Source organism: Drosophila busckii, chromosome 2R (assembly GCF_011750605.1).
Source record: "Drosophila busckii strain San Diego stock center, stock number 13000-0081.31 chromosome 2R, ASM1175060v1, whole genome shotgun sequence".
In the NCBI taxonomy this organism is placed as follows: domain Eukaryota; kingdom Metazoa; phylum Arthropoda; class Insecta; order Diptera; family Drosophilidae; genus Drosophila; species Drosophila busckii.
Genome location: NC_046605.1, coordinates 14,296,123 through 14,309,465, shown reverse-complemented (window position 1 = coordinate 14,309,465; position 13,343 = coordinate 14,296,123). Strand labels below are relative to the sequence as shown.

General features: G+C 39.3%; 2 protein-coding genes across 2 annotated transcripts; one reads left to right on the top strand and one right to left on the bottom strand.

Annotated features, from left to right (window-relative positions):
* The first annotated feature begins 404 nt into the window (after window positions 1-404).
* On the top strand, window positions 405-5,302 carry LOC108594745 (aminopeptidase Ey). The gene is made up of 6 exons (XM_017979882.1): window positions 405-728; window positions 1,597-2,052; window positions 2,848-3,003; window positions 3,069-4,458; window positions 4,513-5,006; window positions 5,086-5,302. The coding sequence occupies exons 2-6, from the start codon at window positions 1,604-1,606 to the stop codon at window positions 5,300-5,302; spliced, it is 2,706 nt and encodes a 901-aa protein (XP_017835371.1). The 5' UTR covers window positions 405-728; window positions 1,597-1,603.
* Window positions 567-1,584, bottom strand: LOC108597462. The gene has a single exon (XM_017984033.2). The coding sequence runs from the start codon at window positions 1,541-1,543 to the stop codon at window positions 809-811; it is 735 nt and encodes a 244-aa protein (XP_017839522.2). The 5' UTR covers window positions 1,544-1,584; the 3' UTR covers window positions 567-808.
* Window positions 5,303-13,343: the final 8,041 nt, after the last annotated feature.

Here is a 13,343-nt window from a genome sequence, read left to right as displayed (position 1 = left end):
AACACTGGAGTGTGTATTTATGTTGTTCAATGCTTTGGTCAAACTTAAGTAGATTCACTCATCTGGTGTTGTGTTGCAGCGAAAACATATAAAATATATACATACATATTATAACTACAAGCAAGTGACTTATTAATAATAACAGTCTAAAACAATTAGAGTTCGTCTAGCTAAATATTACAACAAAGCTTAACACTGAAGTTCAATTAAAGCGGTGAGTTTTGCTTTGCGACCGACTCCGTCGGATTGTCTAACAATAAGTCGGCGATATTTGTATGAAAAATATCAAAGTGTATAAGAACAACAACAACACCCACGCTTTGAGTTAACCGTTAAGCAAAAAACGACTTTGCTGCTGTTTATTTTGCTTAAATTCGATTCAATTGTAACTGCAGATAAAATGTTTGTTTGTTTTGTTTTATTGTCAGTATTGATGACTGGGCAGCAACTTAAGATTCCACTTTTAGATTGTCCCTTATGTTCATAAAGTTGCTCTGCAACTGATAAACACTTAATATGCAAGCAGTGCAAAGGCAAGTTACTACTGTAATAAATTAAGTAGCTTATTGCGTAGACATTTAAATTTTTTGTATATTGCTTTACACCTGAAGAAACTCTACAAAAAGTTATATAAATGCTGTTGTCTAAGCAACTGCGCGATCAGTTAACTTTAAAGACGTGCAAAGAACGGACGTACTGCTGCTTCTTCTTCTTCTACTTTGTTGACTGTGAGTTGTTCAGTGAGTTTTAATTTAAATGTGCGACACGAACGTTGAACTCGCACGTAACTCTCGATTGTTATCAGAGCTTAGAATTTGGCTGACTGAAACGGGTTTAGGAACTCAATAACGCGATACTGCAGCGTAACGGGACTGAAGTTGACCAGCTTGATGCAATGCATCTTGTAAAAGTCCACCAGCCAGCCAGAGTCCTGCGTCAGCTCCCTGCGCAGCGAGAGCAGAAACTCGCCCAGCACCAGACGCTGATGCATGGGCGTCAATTGAGCGCCGCCCAACTGCGCTTGCTGCAGCACTTGCAACACCAACTGCCGCATCTGCTGCTGCTCGCCGCTGCTGTCAAAGTCCTGCATATCACGCAGACCCGTAAAGGCCAAGTCGACAAACACATAGCGGCGTCCCTGCTCCCAGGCACGATGCACGCTCAGCGGCAAGACCTGCAGCAAGTGCTGACTCTCGAAGCGAACCAGTTGGTTGCAAAGATTCTGCCGCTGCTGACTGTAGGTGACGCTGGCGCACTGCTCGGTGCAGCAGCTGCGAATGCGACTCCAGTCCGACTGGCGCGCTGCATCCATAACGTAGCTGGCCAGCTGGCGTGCGCCGTGCACAAAGTCGTGCTCATCGAAGTCGCTGCCCAGCAGTCGGCGCAGACGCCACATGCAGTAGCGATAGCGCAGCCCACTGAGCAACTGCTGCAGCTTCAGCCGCCAGCCATGCTTGCTCTCAATCATGCGGCTCAGCTGGCGATTGGGTTGCCAGGAACACCTGTAGCTAGCTCTTAACACATGCAGCGTGCTTACTAACATACTTGAAATTTTTTAAATGCTTTACTTAAATGAGCTAAATTTTTGTTTTGTAGGCTTGGCATGCGAGGATTAGCCAGCTTAGTTCAAGTACTGCTGCTGCTGCTGGCTGCAGTGGCCGGCTATGAGCATTACCGTTTGCCCGAGGTCATTGAACCGCAGCATTATGAGCTAAGCGTATTGACGCACTTGGAAGACGCCGCTGAGCTGCGTTTTGAGGGATTAGTGCGCATTAGTCTGCGCATTTTGGAGCCCACAAAGAATATTACATTGCATGCCAAGAATCTGAGCATAGCTCAGCAGGACATTCGACTAAGCGACAAGGATAATGCGTACGCCATAAGCAGAGTGCAAATCATAGACAAATACGATTATTTCATAATGCATTTAGCAAACGTCGTGCCCAGCGGCGAAGACTATGAGCTAAGCATTCCATTCAGTGGCGAATTAAATAGCAACACCACGGGCTACTACTGGAGCTCCTACAATGATACTGTAACCAATGAAACTAGGTGAGTTAAACAGCGAAAAACAGTTGATCTTAAAGCATTAATTAGTGCTTAACAATATAATCTATGAATTACAATTTCTATAGTTACACTTTTTTTCTTGAATGAAAACTTTTGCAGTTTAAATGATTTTTATACTCAACTTACATAAAATACACTTTGTGCATGGCTAAGCTCATTAAGTATATATATTCTTGATCAATAACACAGCAGTAGTACTAGTCAACTCTAACAATGCTAAATTAATGAAGCGCCTTATTTTTAATAAAACAAGTATGAGTTGAGTTTGAGTTTATAGTTTTAATTTTCATCATAAAAATTATTAACAAAACAAAAGAATTTGACATTCCTTAAAATAGTGGCAATAAAACTCGGCTTCAATAGATTTTATATATTTAGTTTACAAGTTATTAATTATTGCATGCCATATTGGGAAATGAGCAACAAGAATTTAGAGACTAGTAGCAGAGCTGTCTGGAGTCAGAAACATTTTCTAAGTAATTACGCTTTTATTTTTAAAATTTTGATTTTTAACAGAATGGTTTCAAATTCAAATTTGAGCTTGAAAATTAAATTTTTTCATTTAGCTAACAGCAGTAGTCTTCAAGCAGTCGTCTGCTGACGCTTCAGTCAAGCAGTACAATGATGCAGAGCATTAATGCAGTGCGCTAAGCAGTACATTCATGCAGTGCGCTAAGCAGTTTAAAGTTGTCTGCAAGCAACTTAATGCTTGCTTGCTTTTTTTAATGTTTTTTTTTCTCTGTAATTAAATATTTGTTTAAAACACTTGTATTGTAGGTACTTGGCTGTTACGCAATTCTCGCCAACTTTTGCGCGTCTGGCTTTTCCCTGCTTTGATGAACCTGCGCTTAAGGCCACCTTCCAAGTAAAGCTGGGTTTGCATAAGAGCTTTACGGGCATCAGCAATACGCCGCTCATTGAATGCAAGCTGCAGTAAGTACAACATTTCTAGTAGCAGCTTAGTAAAATTAAGTTAAATAATTATTTATGCTGCACAGCGAGCAACTTATAGACTACAATTGGTGCACTTACGAGCCGCTCTTGCGCACTTCGACTTATTTGGTGGGCTATGCTGTGCACAACTTGAGCAGCACTGGAGTGCAGTACAGTAAAAACTCGCTTAGAACACGCTTTAGCAGCTGGCTGCAGCCACAGTTAACAAAAGAAGCACAATTTCTTATAAACTTTGCGCCACAGGCTTTGAGTTACTTGGAAAATCTGCTGCAGTATGATTTCCCATTGCGTAAGGTGGATCAGCTGGTGGTGCCGACGCACAAATTTACGGCCATGGAAAACTGGGGCATGACGACCTTCAATCAGGCCAGAATGCTGCATAATGATGCGGAGCAGCCGCTGCAGGAGAAACAGTCAAAGGCGAGCACAGTGGCTCACGAGTATGCACATCAGTGGTTTGGTAATTTGGTTACGATGCACTGGTGGAGTGATCTTTGGCTGAAGGAGGGACCGTCGACATACTTTGCATATCTAACGCTGGATGCGCTGATGCCCGCTTGGAAATTTGGGGAATATACCATAGCCAAGCAGTTGCAACACTTTTTTAAACGCGATGCGCTCAATGAGACGCGAGCCATATGGCGAGAGGTGGCGCAGCCGGCAGAGATTCTGGAGCAATTCGGCGATTATGTTTATGAGAAGGGCGCCTTGACTATGCGCATGCTGCACAAGCTGCTGGGCGAGCAGCAGTTCTTCAAGGGCATACGCGCTTATATAGCTCAAAATGTCTATAAAAGTGTAGGGCAAGCGGAGCTCTGGCGCATAATGCAGGAATCGAGTGACTTGGGCGTGGACTTGACTGAAATTATGAACTCTTGGACATTGCAGCATGGTTATCCACTGGTTACAGTCACCAGAGATTATGCCACAGGCAGTGTGAGCATTAATCAAACACGATTTTGGCTGCAGCCAGCTGAGTACGAGTCCAGCAACTGCTGGTGGATACCTCTAAGCTTTGTGCTGCAGAGTCGACCGCAGTTTGAGCAAACCCAAGCACAGCTTTGGCTCAAGTGTCCACAAGCAGCGCTGCTTGATATAAGCTTGCCACAGCGCGCCTTGCCGACCGAGTGGCTGTTGCTTAATCCTCAAGTGAGCAGCATATATCGCGTCAACTATGATGCAAACAACTGGCGTCTGCTTATTAAGGCGCTCAAGTCTAGTGCAAATTTCGGTGGCATTCATGCGCTGAATCGAGCTCAGTTAATGGATGATCTATTTGCGCTGGCGGCCACAAATGCTCAGAGCTATGAGCTGGCGTTTAGTCTGCTGGAGTATTTGCCGCGCGAGCGTGAGCTGCTGCCTTGGAGTACAGTCTTGGCTTTGCTTGAAAGCCTGCAGCAATTGCTGCCTGTTGAGCAGTCGACGCAATTTAAGGTAAGCATTGCGCTCAAATGTATGCTATATAATTCTAAAAGCGATAATTTTCAGCACTTTATGCAACAGCTGCTAACGCCGCTGCTGGCGCGCTGCCACAAGCTGAACGACGCCGCCTTGAGTCAGCTCTCTAGCCAGCAACTAGAGCTGCATCGCTTGGCCTATGCTCAGGCGTGTCGTTATGGCCTTGCCGCTTGTCAGGAGCAAACGCAGCTTGTCTCTGCCAACGATGAGCTGATGCAGCTGCCAGTGGAGCTGCGTGGCGTAGTCTATTGCTCGCTCATTGAGCAGGGCAATGAGCTGCAGTTCGAGCAGCTGTTGCAGCGCTTCCAGCAATCCAGCCAAGTGGGCCAGCAACGCTTGTGGGCCAGCGCTTTGGGCTGCAGCCGGAACCACACGCAGTTGCTGCAATTTCTGGATTATCTGCTGCAGGCAAGCAAAGCAACCACAAGCAGTTGTTATCTGCAAGCTGTAACCTCAGCTTTGCGGCATCAGTATGCTGCAGTGCCGGCCACAAATCATATCTTGCAGCATGCGCTCGAACTCGAGTAAGTTACAGCTCTCGCACACAAGCTGTCGGCAACAAGAAAAGCTTCGGTTCTATTTAAATACTTTATATATTTGCAGCAACAAATTCAGCCCAGCTCAAATTAAACAATTGCTCTTAAGCACGATCGGCAATCTGCATAGTGAGGCAGACAAAGCGACGTTGCAACAGCAACTCAAAGGCATCAAGAAATTCGAGCAGCCGCTACAGTTGGCGCTGGAAACGAGAGCCGTTCATCAGGATTGGCTGCTGCAGCGCTCGGAAAATATGCTGCAAGCTCTGGCTAAATATATTTGAAACACTTGTAGTCATATAAAATTTATTGACAAAATAAAATAGAAGTTAAATAAAACATTACACAATTTGTTTGTTATTTGCATTTACTCAGGATAACTAAAAATTGCACATTAAAGAAAGATTTCAAACATATAGTGTTAAAAATCAAGTATACGCATTTTTAATGACATTAAATGTATATTGAATATTAAAAGAAAGTAACAAGGTGTATTTAGTTTATATTGCAGTTGAATTTTCTATGCTTATAATAAGCCAAATTTTAATTATAGTAATTCGAATTAAAACTGTATTCGTTTTTAATTTAAATACAATTCGAATTATATAAATGTGTTGGCATATTTACATGTGTAAGTATATTGACCAAAATATTTTTTTAAATTTTCAAACTAAAGATATTATTGTAGCCTACTCCTTTTTATAGGTTTGGAAAAAACGTAAAACATGTACAATGTATTAAATATAAAAATAGCTTCTCCTAGCCTTACCTTTAATTAAATATAAAAACTTTCGTTGAGTAGTATAAATATATTGCACCCATTTTTCGTTAAAATAAATATGCCGACAATTTAGGTAGTTTTTTATTTGATTAGTGTCAATATGTTTAAATGAATGTTAAATAACTAAATTATTGTGACTAAACTAATTCATATAACAATTCTCAAGCGTTTTATTGGCATTCAGTCTAGTGCGTTGTGTATAGAAAGGGGAGTCAGGCAGTGACAGGTTTTGACATAAATGACGACAGCAGGCTAAGGCTAAGAAAATGCGTGAAAAACTTTAGTTGGCAATTGGAGTGCGCCGACTTGACAAGCTACAGCAACGCACTATGATATTAATTAAGCCAATGTTGATTAAATCTGGCAAATGGAAATTGAAAGGAATGCAAACGATGTGAGCATGCAGGCAGCCAGGCAGCCACGCAGGCAAACAACGAATCCTAGCACCGACACTGGTTTCGCAGCTGGCATTCTGGGCATCCCTGCTGCGTGTGCGTGCGTCTGTATGTGTGTGTGTGTGTCTGTTGTCCTGTCAGAAACTTGCGCTTGCCATGCCTTTGACTTGTAAATTGCTTGACACGGGACACACACGCACGCACTCCCACTACCAGCCACACACCATTTGCTTTGTTTTGGCATTTGATGTCTACACGAAGACATCAAAATATTTCGCTATATACATATATATATATACATATGTGTATAGTGTTCACCCTAAAGTCTGACATTGCCTGATGATGTCTGCTGTCTGTTGCCAGAATTGCGAAAGATACTTGCAGCGCAGTCTGTCGACATTTACAAATCACTTTTCTACAAGCTGCTAATTAAACAAATTAGTAAAACTACAGTAGCTGCGTTTAAATATTTAATATTGTAGCAATGGCAACTTAATGTCTCTGCACTTAAAGTGGCATTTGCAACAGCCTTGAGTGCATTGTTAACACACAAATTAATCAAACATTTCAATTTTGTTGTATTAACAAATAGCCATATTGACACGTCAATTAATTTAAGCAAGCAACTGTACTATTTGTTTTGCATAAATACTCAAAGTGTATATGTGTCCATATATAGACTTTAATTTCATTAAATTAAAAGTATTTGGCAAAAAGATATCGTTTAAGATATTTTCTCATATACAACACAAAATTTAGTATTAAATTTACAGGGTATAGGCCATGTTTATGAACTGCAGGACAATTTATTCTTTTGATTTTTTATCAAATTAAAAATGAAAAGTGAGCCAATCATGAAATTAACGCTATTAATGCATATTAAATTAATTAAATTTCCTGTCAGTTGTTATGCCTTTACACATAAAATTATGCATGTACACACACACACACACACACACACGCATATATATGTCAGCGTTAAACTCTTGCATTTATTATAAATAAAATGAACGACGACGCCAACACGTGAAGCTGTCACTTTAATATTATTGCCATGTCGTATTAACAAATTGTACGCCAAAATGCCCACAAACAGTTATAACAATTTCAAAATATGTACATATATTTCAGAAAGAAAATTGCAATTACCATTGTTGTTACATTTTTTAATGTTTAATGTAATGCAAATTGTTGTGAATTGTTAATGAGTTTAACAAGTTGCGTTATTTTAATGCAAAGTATAAATAATTTTTACATTTTTATCACATCATTTTCTTTTATTGCAAGCGGATCTAAAAGCTTAATACAGTTTTAAAAATTCAACAATAAGATTATCTATATTTAATTGGCTTAAGAATCAAAGCAATTGCAATAACCTGGAAGAATTATAAATTGTTTTAAAATCTAAACAGTCCTAGGTGTGACTAAATATCTTAATTTTGAATTTGTTCATGTTTATGAAAATGTTTTACAATTAGTTTTTAAATTTATTCATGGTTTTTGTAAACACTTTTATATACACTTTGATATAGGTAAAAAAAAAGTTTTTATATAAGTTACTCCTATTCTCAACTTAAAATTAAGTTTATTTTGAAAATAAAAAATATGGATTTATATTTTCTAAACTATCTAATTTAGCACAATTAAAGTTTGTCCAACCGATTCCAAAGATTTTCGCCCAATCCGATAAGCAACTTCGGACTGCAGTTAAGAGCTGAATCCAAGCGGTGCATTCAAGCTGTACATACAAGCAGTGCAAACAAGCAGTGTGTTAAGTTTGTATTAGTTTTAGCTGCGATGCGCTAGTCAAAGTGAATCAATAAGTTGGCTGCAACAATATTATTGCCTGCTTCCTTTTTTATTTTTAGCAAAGTAGGTTATAGTTCTTTGGCATATCATAGATTATAGATTTGAATTCCGTAATTGAAATGGAATTAATTAGTTAATTAGCTTATCATTTGATTCTTCGCTGGCATATTGCCTGCTTGTCTGCCATACACTCGGACATGATTACGCATCCAGTGCATTAACATTAATCGATAGTCATATTCAATTCCATTCCGCGTACTCATGTCAAACTAATTTGTGTGGCAAAGTTTTATGCCTGGTTGAACACCCAGTCTGAGTAGTTTGCAATTGTTGCTGCTACCAGAGCCCGTGGCTTGGTCTAGTTTGGCTTGGCCTGTGCTCAACTTGCAGCTGCAGCACAATCAAATTTTGAATGTTAATTAATATGCAGACTGTGCGCTGGCTCGACAAGGATCAAATTATGTAATAGCGTATTAAAATTGAATTCCAACAATGTTTGGATGTGTGTGTGTGTGTGTGCTAAGCAGTTGTTGCATTAGAAGATTGGCTAATTAGCTTTAATTACATGCGACTTGGACTGATATATAGACTATTGGTTATTGGCCACTGGCTATTGGCTAATGGCACTTGCCACATTATTTATTGCAGTTTACTATAATACAATTGTTAGCACAAGAGAGAGAGAGAGAGAGAGAGAGAGAGACTGTAAGGAGTTTATTTCAATTATGGCCATACACCTGCTGGCATTACATGCATAAGCTTGGATTCAACTTTTGTTATAAATTTGTTTGCTGCTTGTTTACTTACACACACACACACACACGCAGTCGCACTCACACGCTCACGCACACACATACAATTGCAATGTTTATGTATTTTCTGCTACTTTTACATTTTGTTTACGCCGTAAATTCAATTCAAAGGCAAAGCAACGAGAGAAAGAGAAAACTGTTGTTTGTTTTAATGCCAGCAAAAAGAAAATAAATTCATTAAAAACTTTACCAGCAATGCAGCAAATGCAAATATTTTGCATTACTTACTGCCAGCTGTACACAATAAATATATAAATATATATGCTGCAATCGATTTATAGTTTCATTTATTTTGATTTGTTGTCTTTTCCCTTGCCACTCTCCATTTCTCTGCTCTCTCTCTCTTTTTTTTTTTTAAATCAACGTCATTAGAATGAAAACTTTGCTTTGTTTTGCATTTATTGCTTCCTTCCCAGTGTCTTGTTTGAGTTTTTGGTCAAAAGACGTGCAACAATTTCTAGCTCCCTTTGTTACTGTTACTGCTGCCGCCGCCAGGCAGAGACATTCACTTCTGCTGCTGCTGCTGCTGTAACTCGCAACTTGCCTCAACCAAAATGCCACACAAAAGCTACAGCAATTGCAATCCCAAAAACTTGCAGCAACTGCCAGTCCAAACTGAGAGAGAGAGAGAGAGCGAGATGCTGGCAAAACTTACAAATTTAGATTACAAGCACAATTGCCACACATGTTTGCACAAATGCTGGCAAGATTGTTTAATTTCGTTTAATTAAATTGCAAATATTTTATATGTTGCTACAATTTTCCAGCTCTAGCCCTTAAATTGTTAAAACGCCAGCTGGGCCCAACAGGCTGCAGCTCAAGCTGCTTGCAAATAGTTTTTTCTCTTATTTTCATTTTGTGTGCGACAATGCAGAAGCGCATAATTAGTTTCTGGGTTAGACTTCAATGAAAGTTTAAATTGGAAAAATTACTCAAAGCTGCACTTGGCTGAATAATCGATAATCTGCGCTTATCGCTAGGCTATTAATATAATAACATTTACCAACACTGTTATTAAAGTTGCCTTTGTGTGCGCTTATGCAAATGCGAATTAAACGACTGACCACTTCAAAGGTTCAGGCCGCTCTCTTTCCCTCTCTTGAACCTTGAAACTGCAAACAGCAAAGCAAGTCCAGGCCCCGGCCCCCAATAGCCAATGCCGCAACTTTAACCGCAGCCAAAAGTGCGGCAACAACAAAAACGAAACCAGCAACAAGCAGTTCAAAGCGTCGGCTTTTAAGTGCTCAATGCTCTGGCTATTGTTGCTATACAGTGTTTACTCAGGTTGCTTGGCTAGCTGGTTTTATGCTGCCTTTGCCCAAACATAGAAAAAACAACACTTTTAGCACGCTGCGTAGGCAAAAAACAATAGAGTAATGCTTGAGTGGCCGCACAACTAGAAAACTCCAAATGAAACGAATTTCGACAGCACTTCAAGGACTCGGACTCGGCCTCGGACTTGGGACATCAGCTGTCCAGTTGCTTATTTCAAGCAGCAGGCAAATAGTTATTTAAATAAAGCACAAGGATGTGCTTTAAGTGATTGCCACAGCTACAGCCACACAGCTTAAATTATGCCAAGTAAGCATTTGAAAAATGCTGCATATTTTGCGGCAGCTCCAGCGCCCAAAGGTAGAGCGCAGTTTCTTGAATTAAATTTGCCAGATTTGACAAAATTTATGCTTTGCATACTTATCAGACACAGTTTCATGCAAAAGAGTCCCGGTCCCGAGCTATAACTATTTATTTCTAACGAAGGTAATTCCTGAGAGCAGCATGCCCCTTGTCCGAAACGTTTGTTAGCCAATATCAATGGAAAATTAATGAATCGCTTCCGTTCAATACAAAAACAAATCTGTGAAGTTTTTCCGCATTGACTAAAACTGATGAATTATAAAGCATTAAATATGTGTTACCATTGGCATTAAGAAACGACGCTATTCAGTGCAAAAATCCTAATCACACAAAAGGAAGAAGAGATTTATTAAGACAGGTGTTACAGCCTAAAAGTATAAATCACATCAGCTGATATGAATTATGTTATGTTAAGTTTAAGAGGAAAAAAGAATCGATACAATCGGCAAGAAAAGGCCAGCACTTTACGAAGTTTTTTAAGCGCTTTGCAAAACCATTCCCCACTTTTATAATAAATACAATGAACAATTATCAAAAATTGTTGACATTTAAAAATTGGCTTCCATAGCCAAATCTTAAAAATAGAAAAATATTGAGAAAAAAAATCAGTAGCTACAACTTTATCACGTCTTAATGGAAAGTGTGCAAAACTACTACGAAGCTATTGCATAGAACAATCTGACCAATAAAAAAAAAAAACTGTTTAAGAACTTTATAAATCTTTGAAAAAGTATCAGGAGATGCGCTTCTCATAAAATCGAATTACCATTTGTGGAATTTTAACATTAGCTATAACCGATGGCAACATTTCAGCTTGATCGACGCCTTTGAACTGTATAAGGAATAATAGACGTCCATTGGTGTCATATGCGTCCAAAATCTTTTTAGCTTCAAGGCCGCTGACATAAATTATGAAATATCAGATAACATTGTCTCCAATATTCTTGTAAAGTGTATATACAAATGTATTTATATTCAAAAGTACTGCTTAATTGGTTCCTCGGACATAATGTTAAGTTAATTTATATATTTATAAATTATATTAAAATACATACTGTTCTTTTCAATAAAGATTGATAATGTTAATGTCAATATTGACTTACTTGTCAACTAGTGTAATTAAAATTGTATTGTAAAAATTGTATTATAATTATATTATAATTAAGCTATAACTTGGGTAATAACGTATAAGTAGTATATCTATATATACTTTTGACTTATATATTCTACACTTGCTCGCAGGTCATTCTATTAAATGCTGACCACTTTAAAGGAGCTCGGCTGGCGTCAAAGCCAAGTAATTGTCGCAACTGTCGTATTATATGTATATGTATATGTGTGTCTGTGTGTGTGTGTGTGTGTGTGTTTGGTGGCAAACAAATAGCTATTAATTGCGCGCAACTACTGCTGCTATAACCAAATTATTAAAGTCTTTGGCAGCAGCAGAAATGGAAACCTGACGCATACATTTGCATATTAAACAGTGCGCTTTTATTCGCGAGCACACACACACACACACACACACACACTGACATCTAATTTGATTGTCTGCGCAGGCACAGCATCAACACCATGCCATTAACACACACACAGTCATAAGTGCATGCATATGCATGACGCGGAATTATTTCGATGCCGCAAACAATAGCGCAAAGATCCAAATCTCTGTGTGGCATTGGAAGTGTTCCACGACGGCTGAAAACAATGCGTCATCCTGGCCATTGTATTCCGGGACACACGCTGAACGCAGCGGGCGCAGCAAATTCAATGGGTAGGTGGTCGGTCTCTGTGTGTGTGTGTGTGTGAGCGCCTGCATTTGCCTAAGCGCCAAAATATTAATGATGCTGCTGTTGTCCGGAGCTCTGGAGCATCAGCAGCGTCGCATGCGTGTCGCTGTTGATTTTTAATGAGCACGCTTAAAGGGTAGACGCCCCCCAACCCGCCCCTCCCCCGCAGTTTCATTTTTTGTCACTTTCATTGCTTCAAATTAGGGGTGTTTATTATTTTTGATTGCTGGCACGCGTCCAAGGTCCTGGCTGCTGCTCCTGATCCTTGCTACGCATTGTTGTGTACAAATTGATAGCGCGTGTGCGAAAATTTTTTGTGTCATTCTTTTGCGCTTCTTTCCTTTTTGGTTTTTGCTGTTTTGCTTTTATTTTAATTTTTTTTTTTTTTGCCACTCAAGCAAGTGCTTTGTTTATTGCCTAATGACTCATTTCTGGTACAGAGTCCTGTGACAATTGGGCGCTTCTTTTGTCTCGTCTGCTTCCCGGAGCTGCTGCCACTTAGATCCAACCCTTTCACAAAAGCTGCAAAGTTGGGTGTGAAAAGCCAAACAAACACGCAGCAATTTCGGGCCCATGAAATATGAATATGAACGGGGTCTGGGTCTAAGTCTGGCATCTCAGCTGCGCGTGTTGGCAAAAGCAAAAACACAAGAAGGAGCAGCAAAAAACACTCTTTATTGTCTGGACAGGCTTATGACACGTTCCGCTTCGTCCATAGAGCAAGTCAGTTAACTGGCAGCATTTTTGCCTTTTGAGTGCCTTACAGCCGAGCAATTAGCGCAAATCACGTATATCCTTGTAGCTTCAATTATGCGCTTGACATGTCATTCTCAAGTCAAATGTTTATAAATATTTACAAAGTGCAATGAGCTCGCATAGGTAATTTACTAATTGATAGCAGCTAGCGCAGCGACACGCACTGTGGAGCGTTTCAACAAAGTTGGTGGCAAAAATCTGTCGGATTTGAAATTTTATATTATCAATCGTTAAAATTAAAAATGTATATTTAGCATAAGAAATACAAATGTTATCAAAAAATGTAAACAAGATTTATTAATTTAACTTTAGTTTTATTTTTTCATATTTTGTAAATAATTTTTAGAAAT